The sequence below is a fragment of the Poecilia reticulata genome, chromosome 20 (assembly GCF_904066995.2).
Source record: "Poecilia reticulata chromosome 20, P_reticulata-male-v2, whole genome shotgun sequence".
In the NCBI taxonomy this organism is placed as follows: domain Eukaryota; kingdom Metazoa; phylum Chordata; class Actinopteri; order Cyprinodontiformes; family Poeciliidae; genus Poecilia; species Poecilia reticulata.
In genome coordinates, this window is record NC_088849.1 from 23195564 (window position 1) to 23209599 (window position 14036).

The window sequence follows — 14036 nt, forward strand, 5'->3', positions numbered from 1 at the left end:
GAGTCACTTTTGGACAATATCTGCATTTCCATGACAAGAGAGTGAAAAACGTTATCTATATTCTGACACTGACAAAAAAACACAATTTCATAAAGTAAGAAACGCAACTAGAACCATACATGAATATGTTTATGTGATAAGCCATTAAAAAACATCTTCCTGCCACTTCCTGTCGTCCTTTTTGTCGTTTCCACCAGTAGTAACATCCGGTTGTTCATCCCATGACTCGGGATGCATTGAAAAAAGTTTCTCTTGGATTTTTGCGAAAAACAACATTGAAAAACTTGATTGTATTTTTTAATTGCTGTGTTTCTATTAAGCAAATTTATTTGTAATTTGAATTATATGGTCAATGAAACACAGTTAACAAGTCACTTTGTTGGGTGTGTGGAAAATTAGTCATTTCAAAAACTTTGCAAATGTGACAGATGAGCAGACACCGCCCGTTACCTAGCAACCCAGATGGAGTTCAAGCACATTTGGTCAGCTGGTTTTACCGCTGCATGCGCCGTACAATGGCTGCTGGAAAAGACAAGTGTTTTGCTGTTGACTTACCATCCAGAAACAACATGCTGCATTCTGGTTGGCTGTGTAGGAGGCTCCACTTCTGCTTTTCAAAGGTGTACGGTTGTATAACTCTACATCTTTTTTTAGCTATTTTCACATGTGAATGTAAACGTTGAGTAGGGGGCGTGGCCAGCAGATTCTGATTTAAAGTGACAAGACGTCTTAAAACAGCTCATTGTGAAAGGAGCTAAAAATATGCAGAACTGAGCAAACGGAAATCTCATCCTCTAAGAATACGTTTGTGCAAAAATGTCATTAGCATGTTTTGTTTAGGCCATAGACCTTCCCTAACCTGGTCAAGGAGGTCACCTTTAATATCTGAACATTAATAAGGTAACTGTAAACCACTGGATTTTTAGCCTTGATCTAAAGGATTTCAGTGTTCCAGCAGTTTTGAGGTTTTCTGGAAGTTTGTTCCAGGTTAGTGGAGTAAAAACTAGAATATTTCTTCTTCGTGTTTGAGATTATTTTGGAGGAATAACTTGTTGCTACTTGTGCTGATCAAATGCTCCAAAGAGCAAACTCAAACATGCAGAGTAAGATCCACTAAACCTGAGTTTTATTTACTAGCAACAGCAGCTGTCAGAGTGTAAATAATGAAACGTCCATTTTTATTTTTATTTTTTTAACACCTGCAGGGGTCTTTAGTCACATGTCCGGCCGGCCAGCTGGACAAAAACCAGAGCCTGAACTTTTAATGAGGACAACGTCCTCTAAACATATTTTAAAGGCCTGAGTGTAATTAATTAATCATTCGACGACGCCGGCTGAATTTCTAACGCCTCAGCAACAAAGTGCTCCTCATCTCCATTAAAGCTGCGCCTCCCCATGATCCGTGTTTGCATTCCTGTGAGCGCGTGTCTGCGTGTGTCACCAACGCCAATAAATCCAGAAACTTCCTGATCCCAGGCAGCCTGCAGGCTCCCTCCCTCCTCCGCGGAGGAGCGGCGGTAAATGCCACCGGGAAGCTTTGCCGCTGATGACGGGCGATAAAAGAGAATGATATCATATTTGACACCTGCAGTAAAGCGCTGGAACTTCAACCTTGAGAGCCAACTCCCTCAGAGGGTCGTAAAAATGAAAAAGTCTGCGCCGTAGAGGAGGTGCCGCCTCGCACCTCCCCGCCGTCGTTCCCGTTTATTGGAGTCATTGGGATAATTACGGATCTGCATGAACTGGGGGAACCTCTGGACCCGCTGCTGCTTGTGCTAACTCTTTGTTTCCAGCGCCTGTAGTGATCTAATAAACATTCATTATTCTCAGACATTTGTTTTGTCCATTTCTAACATTAAAGCTAAAAGTATTTCATTTCCAGGGCGCCGAGCTTTTATTGACCAAATCCAGAAGTTACTAAAATCTTCAGCAGATTTGACTTCAGTCCATTTTCCTTCATTTTCCAGGTAGTCAGGAATATAGTCAAACTGTTGGGAGGGATTTTACAGCTGAGAGGTGAAGTTTTGTTTCTCTAAGCCAACAGGAATCAATTAAATCCAACAATCAGCTTTTTCCAAGTACGACATTTACAGAAAATCTGAAGTTTCACTGCAAAAACATAAAATCCTGAAAAGCATTTTTGTGTAGCTTCTATTGCAAAAATCTTAGTGCACTGAAAAAAAGACAAAACTAACTTCAGCAAAAAGGAGCTTGTTTGAAGTAAATAATGTTATAGCATTGATGAGAAAGTATTACTTCCACTGGCAGATTGTTTCACTGAAACGTGTCAAACTTGAGGCTCGGGGCCAAATCTGGCCCACCAAACCTATTTATGTGGCCATCAAGACTCTATTGGGTTTTGTGCTAAAATACTACTTTACTTGTCAAACCAAGTCAGTTTTCTTCTGTATGCAGCCAAATTACATATGTTTGAAAAGTTATAACTATTTAATTTTAGGAAAACTCATCAAATACAGAGAAAACTGTAAAATTTCAGGGTTTCTTCTAGAAATCTAAGTCCAGTTTTAGGGGAGCCACCAGTTGCCCCACTGTTTTAATTTTTTGTTAAAAAATGTTAAAAGTTGACATTAAAACATCAGCAACAAAGAAAATACACCAACGGATTAAATAAAACTCGTCTTTCCGTAGTTTGTGATGCCATTTCGTTAAACAGCTAACTGTCTGGAGATCACAGGTCGTTTTTATTCTACATAAACAGCTTAACCTGTCTCGGCTATTACTGCTACTGCTATTTAAAAATATATATTCAAAATAAACAAAAGACATTTAGCCTGGTAATATCAGCCTGGCGGCTGCCAGGCTGGTTGAATGGGTCGTTTTATCAGTGCATTCTGCATCTTAACCAGCCCTTAGAAAACATTCATGATGTTGATGGAAATGAGTTTGACTCCCTGTTATAAATCCGTATTAAGGAATTATTGACTTAAAACAAGTTTTTATTTCTTGCTAAAAGTTCTCTAATTTGATGCGTACTCAGATGTTTTCACTAGGATCTAAACTACTTTTCATGCGGTGCCCGGACAGAGTCGGGCTCCGGTTGGTTACCTGACCAGGCTGTGTTTGTCGTCCGGATCCGACGCGCTGACCGACCCGATGATGGTGTTCCTCGCCGCGTCCTCCCTCACCTCCATGATGTAGCTGGGGCGCTCGAAGACGGGCGGCTCGTCCACGTCCTCCACCACCACCTTGACGCTGGCCTCGTCCCGGAAGGGCCCCATGGAGTAGAAGGGCGGGTTGGTGGGGGGGTTTTCCACCTGGATGCGGAGGCTGTACTGACGCTTCTTCTCGTAATCCAGAGGCTGAAACAACAGACACGGCGCTGCTCTGAGTTCATTATCCAAACATCCTGCCACGTTTATTTTAAGGTCAGATTCAGTGTTTATTCATTAAGTGTCTCTGGGATCATCTAATGACCTCATGTGAGGGTCTTAGTGTCTTCAGAGACACTAACTAGACCTCTGATGGACACAACTTCCAATAATCCAATAATGTGACTCGTGTCGCATTTCAGTACGGGAGAAAAAAACTAAACATGAAGATAACAAGGCTGCCTGAATTTAAAAAAGGCCAGGATTTATGTCAGGAGTTTTAAGACTCCAGATCTGATTAATTTGAACTGAGCAGAAACAGAAGAGAAAAAATAAAACAACAACTTTTCTTCTGTCGACTCCTTTAGATGCTTTTCAGCTTGATTTCCTGATCCTCGCGCTCGGCGGCTCTGTAACAATCAATCAGCGCTGCGGTTTGATCTTCGCAGGGTGACATCTGTTCCTTTTGGTGTGTTTCTTCTTTAAATGAAGAGATCAGCGCGACAGATTAACGCTCGGCGGCTTCGACATGATAAAATATGAAATGAAGTGCAGAAATCTCATCTGGTTCTCTGATTAAAAGTGGACCAAGAAGAAAGTACCTCCAGCTCAGACGCTGAAACGCCACAGAATAAGTTCAATAAAACACCTAAAACTGGTTAAAATATTTGATTATTGACTAAAACCCAGAGATAAATCCTCACTGATAGCCTCAGTAAACACAAAAAACTCAGAAAAAATGGCTGGGAGACACAGATTAGTTATAAAAAATACAATGTTTTCCATGACAAATTTGCTAAAAAGAAAAAAAGTTCTTCTCTTTCCCTCTTTCTCTCTCTCCTTGCAGCGTTTTTTTAATAAATTCACCTCTGAACCTTTAAATTTCTCTCTGATTTCCACTGGAAACATCCGTCTGATGACTAACAAGATTATTTCAGGTCATGTGAATATTGAAAATCAAGCTAATGAGGCTTAAACTTTTTTTATTATTATTTTTCAAAGCGTGCACTGCAAAAACACAAAATGTTCCCAAGTATTTTCTACTCTCTAGTGCAAATATCAAATATTACTTGGTAAGATTTAGTGTTTTTGCAGTGTGATCCTTTTGTCTGTGATTTTGTATTTATAATGTAGAGATTTGAACAATAAAACAGATTCAAACTGTCTACACTGAAAAAACTAAATCTTACCAAGTATTTTTGTCCAGTTTCTACTGCAAAACAAACATGCAAATAACTTTTCATCAAGATGTAGGAGCTTGTTTAAAGTCAATAATTTGTCAATATTGATATTAAATATTGATTTTAAAAAGTAAATGTACCAATGGCAGATTATTTCACTTGTAACATGGGAAAAATGTATTTTAATAAGTGAAATAATCTTTCTTCTTTTGTCAAAATTAAGGAATTCTTGACCTAAAAAAAGCTCATATTTCTTTTAGAAATGTTACTTGTCAGATAGTTTTGTCTTAATTAAAATGTACTAAGATTAGCACTAGAACTAGGCAAAAATACTTGGTCAGATTTTGTGTTTTTGCAGTGTAAACATCCTGCGTTAGCGTTTTATTTTGCACAGAATGAAAGGAAACATCTTTAATGGTCTTTGGTTAACCCTGTACTGATGTACCGTTGCTAATTTCGCTGTTTTCAGAGTTCTGCTGCTGCTGCTTTATATTTTTCTGACTGGGTTTGTTTCTGAAGCTGCAGCCAGCGAAGGTATCCCCGCATTGATGGGATTAATTGGCGAGTGTTGCATTTTAATGAGCGCAGAGCAGGAGCAGCCGGATCAGAGCGAACCTCCTCGCAGGCAGCCAGCCACACGCATAAAGTAAAATAAGAGGAGTCATCGAGGGCCTGAATTATGGAAATGAAACCCAGATGGAAGGAGCCCCTGAATCACGGCATATTAGAAGTGATTGATTTCTGCAGTTTGCCGTAGAGGTGGAGGGGGTCCATGTTCCTTTGAAGGACCAACGGGACGACGGACCCGTTTAATTATCCGGCTCAGAATTAGAGCACGCTCAGTCCGCGCTGCCTCGCCGCGCCGCAGCGCCTACAAAAGGCAATTATGTCATCCGGCGCTTAATGACGGCGTGATGGAGGGGATCGATGGGAGGCTGCAGCCTGATGAGGCGACGACCAGATACAGTTGGATGCATCAAACGGACCTCAGCTGCACGCTGCGATCCATACCGGCATCAATACTGCTGCATCAACCTTGAGGAAGAGCGGATCTCGCACGAAACAAATGTACTGGAAGCGAGAGGAAGCGTACGATGAAATCTAATAACATCGCTGTCCGTCTTCTGCCCGCTGAACCAGAGAGGAAATACAAAGTTCCTCTCTGGTTCTCTTTTTTTCCTGCTATCGATTGGGTCGGTGTGTTGTTTAAAGTGATGCTGGGGGGGAAAGAAAATCACCTGACTCTACTCTCAATAACAAAAATGTACAGGATAGAGTAACATGTAAGAATTAAACGTGACCTATTAGGCTCTTTGAACGGGTTATGACTGATCTATGGTCTATACAAAACATGTTCATGACTTTTTTCATACAAAATCTTTCAAATATAATGAGATTTTAGTTAGAATGAGCTGTTTTAGGGCATACATCTTTGAAAAGCAAAAGTGGAGCCTCCTGTGCAAGAATACACAGGAGGCTGTGCTTTACTGGATTTGATTTAAAGCAAGTGGTTTCTGTATGGTAAGCCGTCAACAAAACACTCGTCTTTTCTAGCAGCCATTGTACTCCTGGAGCCAGATTAACGGCCATGTTCTTACATAAACTGATTACCCTAAAAACGATGCTAAATGTATTTCAAACAGATCATCTAGATTTTTCTCCAGTGGTCAGGCTGAGATTCGTTTATTTTTTACAAGAAAAAAAGTCTTAATATCACCAGAATTAAGTCGTAATATACAGAGAATAAAGTAATTTTATGAAATGTCCACCATAAAACATGCCTACATTTTTTTATAATTATCCAAGCTTTTTTAAAATGACTTTTCTCGTAATGTTAAGACATTATTCTGGCAAAATTGCGTATTTATTCTGCTAATATTATAACTATATTCTCGAAATAAAACTCAAATTCCCGTAGCGTGGCAACAAAAATGGATGATTGAAAAAAAGCCACTTTTTGAACATAAATTCTGGCTTTTGTAATTTTTTTTTTTAAAAAGGAAAGCAAGAATAAATAAATAAATAAATAAATAAATAAATAAATAAATAAATAAATAAATAAATAAATAAAATTCTAAATTGGATCTGGGGTGAAAAAGCTAGAAATTTAATTTCTAAGCTTCAAAGCCATTAATATATTGACAATACTGCAAAGCGTCCTAAATTTGGGTTTTTAACATTAAATATGATTTTGTTATGTTACTGATATATTTACAATCTAACTTGCTTAAGAAACTTTTTCATCGTCGCTCGGCTTTGTGAACGACATTATTTCTGTATTTAGTTTGTGGGCTGTTGTTGATGTTTAGCTATAATTAGCATCTTTAAATCAAATCCAGTAAATTAAGGCTCTTCAAAGAGTGGGGCAAAAATAAACTGTCAACGTTCTGCCAGCTTCAGCTAGCCTGTTCATCCCTCCAGCCACCGGGGGGCGCCATTATAAAACATAACTTGATGAAAACATAGTGTTACTAAAGTTCAACAGTGAAATGCTTGACACTGAGACTGTTTGGATCATTTTGTTTTTACTGCTTGGACCTGTTTTAGTCCCGTTTCGTCTGAACAAAACAGCAGAACAGAACTCCATAGTGGAATCTGATTACATTTGATACATTTGTGTATGAAACTATTTAAAGATCCTGAAAAAGGACTGCTAATTATTTTCTGCTAATGTTTCAAGGGTCCTTAACAATTCGGCTAACCTGCCATTGACCCACTTATTTACTTTTATTGCGTTTTTGACATATTTTGACATATAATTCCCCCATGCTTGGGGGAATTGCTTCTGTCGATGGTATATTGTCTGTATGGAATTACATGATGTCGATTTACAAGTCAATAAACTCCTAATAATGCCGAATCCTGTGTGAACTCTTTGTTTCACACAGAGTTCAAAGGTTCAGGTTGCCTTCATGAATGCACACATTTAAACTTTTCTGTTTGTTAATGCATTTCACAGCTATGCGGTGATCTGTGAGCAGCAAACTGGTAATGAAACGGCGAGCAGAGCAAAACAATGCCGCCGTCCCTGCGTGTGACTTCAGCTTGTAAACACCAGAGAAAATCAAGCTGTGAACATCCAACAATTTACATCACAAACGCTGAACGTCCTCGCTACAAATACCTTACATTTCCACCGTATGTGGAGCAGATTTATCCTTGATGATCGTCTACTTTAGCCCCGTTAAATCACATCGCTCATTTAACTTTTTAAAAGGGTATTTACTTTCATCGCTGCTGTATTTACATCTCAGCCCTGCACTGTGCGCCGTTCAGCCTGGCTTCGGATGCACGAGTCTAATCCAGTGATGCTGTTGGTGCATTAATCCCCAGCCGGGCGAGGCAGATGGCTGCCCTGACGGAGTCCGGCTTTTGCTGGAGGTCTCTTCCTGTTGAAGAGGAACTCTCCACTCCGACTCCCTGTGAATCCTCAGAGGATCCCATTACCCCGAACTGGACTCTGTTAAAACAAACCGGACTGGGCCGAATGTATCTGGACTCCTGTAAACTGTTTACTTCCTCTTTAAACAAGGGCTTCAGCAAGATGGAGCCGTTTTAGTTCGGTAACAGTTTCCAACCTTACACTGTAAAAACACGAAGTCTTACCAAGTACTTTTGGTCTACAATATCTTAGCACATTCAAAATTACACAAAACTAATTTACAGGTAACTTTTCAGCAAGATATAAGTAAGATTTGAAGTAAAAAATGTCTTTAAAAAAACTTAGAAGTTATACTAGCAGATTATTTCACTGCTTTAAGTTAAATAATCTGAAGTGGAACTAGCACGGTTTTAAATTGAGATTAAGGAATTAAGTTTTTATATCTTTATGAAATGTTACTTGAAGTGTACCAAGATATTTGCTGGATAAATACTTTGTGTTTTTGCAGTGTGCAGCCCTGTCTTTAATAAAGACCAACAACAATTCATCACGTAAAAGCCCAAATGGAAAAGCTTTTACTTTGAAGCAGCCAGCCTGTTCTTCATGCAACGCACCAACTAAAACCTAATCCTATTTTAATGTAAATATTCCAGAGTGATGCAAGAAAGCGCTGCGGGTCACAGTTAAACTGCACCCTGCTGATGTGTAGAAACTACTTAATAAAGTAGGCATTAAAACAACATAACCTCTGACTGAGCGCGGCTGCTCTGTAAACACGCGCCAAGCTGCAGAGGTGTGTGTTTGCTGCAGTAATAGACCCCACCAGAAGCTGCTCACAGGGTAAACAAGCACTGAAAATCTCCAAGATCAAAAGTTTAATATCCTATCTGTGTTTGTCGTCCTTTTAGGAGAAAAAACACAGATTTACACAGAGTCTACGCGGTTTGTAACAATCCTCCCTGCCTGGTGTACACAGGATGCTCATGCACTCTGGAGCTGTTATGCAGCCTGTGTGGCTGGAAAATGGGAACTTATTTGCTCAATTAGAGGCTCCTGAGCCACGTCTTGCTTTGATGAGCTCTGAGTGTTAATAAAAATCTACATTAAATGAGTCTTTTCAGAGAAACATGCAGTTGATGATGGTGGTTTCTGTGTTTTAATCTTGTTGCTGACTGCAGACGGCCTCTGAGGGGGAATAAACGCTTCCGTCAATTAGACTGAAGACAGCCTTACAGACAAGACTGAGGGGGAAACGCTTTCAGCTGCTGGGGACGTGAGTCTCTGTAGGATAAATGCCGTCATCATATCTGCAGAACACGTCCAACAGAAACGGCGAGAAATGAGGGATCGTGCACAGCGACAGATTATTTTACTTTTTCTCACATATGGAAAACCGAAATGTATTTAATTCAGATTCTTTCCAATAAATATCTCATCTTAAGTATTTTTGTCTGGTTTCTCATGCAAATCAAGCATTCAATAATATTAATGCCCTTAATATTGATGAAAAATTACTACAGTGTAGATTATTTTACTTAAAATATGGAAAAATATCTTGTTATAAATGAAATAATCTGCCAGCAGAACAAAACTAAAAAAAAATACAAAAGTATTGTTGGTCTAGTTTCCAGTAGTACCATCATAGTAAATCTGATATAAGCTGATTTTAGGTCAATAATTCCCTAATACTGGTTAATAAAACTGGTTCCACTGGCAGATTATGGCACTGAAAACATGGGAAAAAACAAAAATGTCTTGTAACAAGTGAAATAATTTGCCAAGAGAACTTTTTTTTAATCAAATTTTAGTTTTTTTTTTAATCTTTTTTTTTTTATTATCATTGCTCTCTTTGGGTTTTCATAGATCAGTGATGTCACCATGCCTACGGCGGCCATCTTGTTTCACAATCATGTTTTACAGCTTCTATTTATTTGATATTTCTAGAAGCGTTTCTCTCAGTAAAATTACCTTTTTTTTAATTGTGTGTTTATTCTCCTTATGACTATATTATTATAATTATATTCTCATAATTAAACAGAAATCCTTGCATCTCCATGCTGCTGCACGACTCCCTGAATGCAAGACTGAAATAAGAGCCTCTGAAACACTTCTCAGATTTCTGCGTCACGTTTTTCACTACTTTGCATTGATCTGTCATCCCAGAAACACCCAGTTTGTAATGTGACAGAAGGAGTAGAGCTGCTGACCTTTCTGAGCACGATGACGCCTTCCTGCGTGCTCCTGTTGGCGAAGACGTCGAACACGCCCGGCCCGTCGCTCCCGATGATCCTGTAGTCCATCTCGGCGTTCTTGCCGATGTCGGCGTCCACGGCGTGGATGACTCCCACCGTGGAGCCCAACTCGTTGGACTCGGGCACCCTGAACTCGTACAGGGCTGCAAGGAGAGAGAGACCAAAGATCAGGTGTCAGATTGGTACAAGAGGCCTGATATTTGAAAATACTTCATTGATCAAAAGGGGAAATTAAATGTTTATGTTTCCTGGAACAGGTTAGGATAAATCTGTGGTTGATACAAAACATGTTTGTCACATTTTTTTGTACAAAATTATTCTTACATTATGAGATTTTAGTCTGGTCAGATCTGCCTGTTTCGAGCTGCTTTCAGAATTGTCTGCTTTACCGTTGCTAGGTAACGGGCTGGGCTTCCCCGGGGTTGCTAGGTAACGGGCTGGGCTTCCCCGGGGTTGCTAGGTAACGGCCGCAGTCTGGTACATTCCGGAGGTTTTATAAATGGATCATTTTCCAGTTACCAAAAATCATTAACTTGCTGCCTAAAAGACGTTTTTTAACTCTTCACTGAAAAGCACAAAATCTTACTAAAAAAACTAACTTATGGGTAACTTTTCAACACGATAAATAAGCTTAATATTGATAAAAATTAAAGAACTAGTTTCACTAGAAGATTATTTCATTATTAAGAACTTTTCCCCATGTTTTAAGTGAAATAATCTACAGAGGAATTGGTACTTTTTCATCAATATTATGGATTTATTGACTTAAAACAAACTCCTGCATCTTGTTGAAATTCATCTAGTTTTCTCTTATTGATGAAAAATTACAGTTCTGGAAGATTATTCTGCTTTTATGGGGAAATGTCTTGTTATAAGTGAAATAATCCGCCAGTGGAACTAGTATTTTTTTTAAACAAGCGTATTTATCTTGCTGAAAAGTTACTTGTAAGTTAGTTTAATTTAATTTAATTTCAAGCATGGTAAACTATTTCCACTAGAAATTAAACAAAAATTATTGGTATGATTTTGTGTTTTTGCAGTGTTGAGTTGTTTTTAGAAGCAGTAGAGACCCACGTTGAAGCACAAAAACATGTAAAATGTCACATTCAACATTTTTAGCAAATATGAAGAGAGAAAAGTCCGAGGTGTGTGGTCATGACAACCGAGGTCAGATCTTTTCATCTTTCCAAATGCTGATCATTTTTTTATAAAAAACAGGCCAAAAACAGATAAAGCTCCTCCCTGACGGAACTACTAAGAGGAAAATGTCTTTTCTGACCTTGTTAATGTGAAAAGCAGCAGCGTAAGTGGGTGAGTCACAGAGTTCAGGTCGAAGCGAATCGGGAGCGTGTGAATAGATTTATCGCCCTTAGATGTAAAACATCTTTCGCTTCCAAACCGACTCGCTACAAACCCGGCGCAGCATAAATCCAAGGCCAATTTGCTCAACATAAATTAATTGCCTCTTGTTTTTGGTTTTTCTTTTTTCATGCGCCAGATGATTTCCTGGTTCGGGGCGAGGCGACGGATTGATGGCTGCATCCAGTATGCTTAGCCGAATCGGCTGTGATGTACGCGCGCGCAGCCCGCGGAGACAAACAGCACACACTCACTAATAAAACATGCTGACAGTGTTTTGGCAACGCCTGAGTCGGCAGGTCTGTGTGACACTTAACTCCAAACACATCCACTGAAAGGGGGAAGCTCTGCGCGAAGGTTTCCCTGAGGCTAACAGGTATTTAGCATCAGGAGCAGAAGAAGAGGCATCACTCCGGCAGACAACAATGATATCGCTTCCTGACACTCTTCCTCCTTTGGGTGTCCCGTTACAATCTCTCTTCCTCTTTCTGCTCTCTCTCTCTCTGTCGTTTATTTATTTTTTTGTTGTCTGCCCGTCTCTCCGTCCTGCCTTGCCCTCCCTCGTTCCATCGCCGTGGAGATGACAGCGTCTGCCACTGCAAATCCAATACGTTTCCAGGCTCAGAGTTAGAGTCCCTCAATCCCTGTTTTGTCAGTTTTTAAGCTATTTATAGAAAAGGTCATAAAGGATTTAGTGGACAGAGGTCAGAATGCAGCAAAAAACGATGGATGAACGGACGGATGGACGGTTTTATGAATGGAGGAATCAACACAGCGGGAGAGGAATTCCTCTTCTCCTCCTCACTAACTCCCTAAAAACCGTCCCATGAACCTCCACTGCTCTCCATCATTCTGGCAGCGCTCTGACCGGCCGACGCTAACTGGAGGCTTCGCCGGGATCCATGTTGTCCTGCCACACCAAACACAGCGAGGATGGAGGGAGGTAGGAGGACGGTAATCTGTCCATCCGATGTGGACAGATGCACAGGAGGAAGAGACGGGAGAGCAAGGCGAGCCGGCCTGCATGTGGATTGATGGCTGGAAGAGAAACGCACGGAGGCCGGTTGGCGCTCTAAAGTGAGAACAGCGGTTTTATGGAGTAAAAAGCTGCAGAGCAACGACTTAATAGTCGGAGAGAGACAAAGAGCGAGGAAGAGGAGTGGAGATAAAGCCCAGGGAATGCTCTCTCTCCGTTTAATAGGGATTACAGGCCTGATCTGATGCACTTTGCGGGACCCTTCGCTCCGTCATATGGCTCTATATTTAATTATTCTGTGCCTTTAAGAGGTCCGCCGCAGTCGCACACAACCCAGAGTCCCTGCAATAATCCAAATTCATTTTGAAACTGACACCAGATGGGGGCTGCAGCCTGGCACCGACTCCCGCTGTTGACTGGTCACTCTGTGTGTGTGTGTGTGTGTGTGTGTGTGTGTGTGCGTGCGTGTGTGTGTATGTGTGTGCGTGTGTCCAGAAGGCCTGTGCTCACTCTTGGAGAAGCGCGGCGGGTTGTCGTTCACGTCCGACAGGGTGATGCTGACCGTGGTGGTTCCTGAGAGCCCGCCCATCTGGCCCGCCATGTCTTTGGCCTGGATCACTACCTGGTAGTCCTGCTTCACCTCCCGGTCCATGCCGGGCAGCGCCGTCTTGATCAGACCTGGGGACGAAAAGACAACAGCAGGATTAAATCCAGATTTATCTCCCAAATTAAAAAACAAACAAACTGGAAGCAAATTCAGTTTTACAAATTGGGAACCAAAATTGCAAATTTTTGGTTTTGAAGACTTAATTTTGAGAAAATCTGTTTCTTTTACCAGTGTGCTCATTTAGTATGCTGAGGGCGGCCATCTTGATTCACAGCTTGTATTTAACTCTATGACAACGTTTTAGGGCAAGACTAAGATTTTTTCTTTTATTTTGGGAATAAAGTAACAATATTACCAGAATGCAGTCGTACAACGATAAATATGAAACAATACAATAGTAAAGTTTTAAGCCGTAATATTAGAATGAAGTATTAATTTCATGAAAACTCCTACATGACAAAAAATTAAAAAATTAAAATGAGGCATCTTGTAGTAAACGTTTTGTAGCCTGGCCCCAATACTTTCTAATAAAACTCACAGAAGCCACTTTTTTAAAATATCAAATATTTCAAACAAGATTTTCTCCCAGCACTAATTGCAACATGTTTTTTTTTACATTTTCAGCTGCTTAAAAATGAGTCAAAAGATCTGCAGCCTTTGAAAAAGCTGTTCCCCTCCTCGCCTGTGGTAGCGCTGCACCAGAAACCACAGAAGAAGACATTGAACTCAACTTCCTCCTTCATGAAATGGAAACAAAAAAGGAGTGGAGTCAGATTTTTGCAGTGTAGGATTTCTCTGTTATATCTGGTAAACGTCCATGAGTCATTTCTCCTGCTAGCGCTAGGCTAACTCGCTTGTTTTGGTAGTATTTACCCAGAATGCCCTGTGCTATAGTCCACTTCCTTCTTTTGGAGCGGTTTCCAGTCCGCTTGGCGTTCACACATGCATTC

General features: G+C 40.4%; 1 protein-coding gene across 4 annotated transcripts in view; it reads right to left on the minus strand.

The window, feature by feature from the left end:
• The window catches only part of cdh6 (cadherin 6), a 250407-nt gene that overhangs the window by 15326 nt on the left and 221045 nt on the right, over positions 1–14036 (minus strand). For all 4 annotated transcript variants that reach the window (XM_008396406.3, XM_081601526.1, XM_008396405.3 and 1 more), the window contains 3 exons: positions 12990–13157; positions 10100–10287; positions 3067–3320 (listed from right to left, as the gene is read on the minus strand). In XM_008396406.3, coding sequence (XP_008394628.1) covers positions 3067–3320; positions 10100–10287; positions 12990–13157 — 610 coding nt within the window. The remainder of the gene's footprint in view (positions 1–3066; positions 3321–10099; positions 10288–12989; positions 13158–14036) is intronic.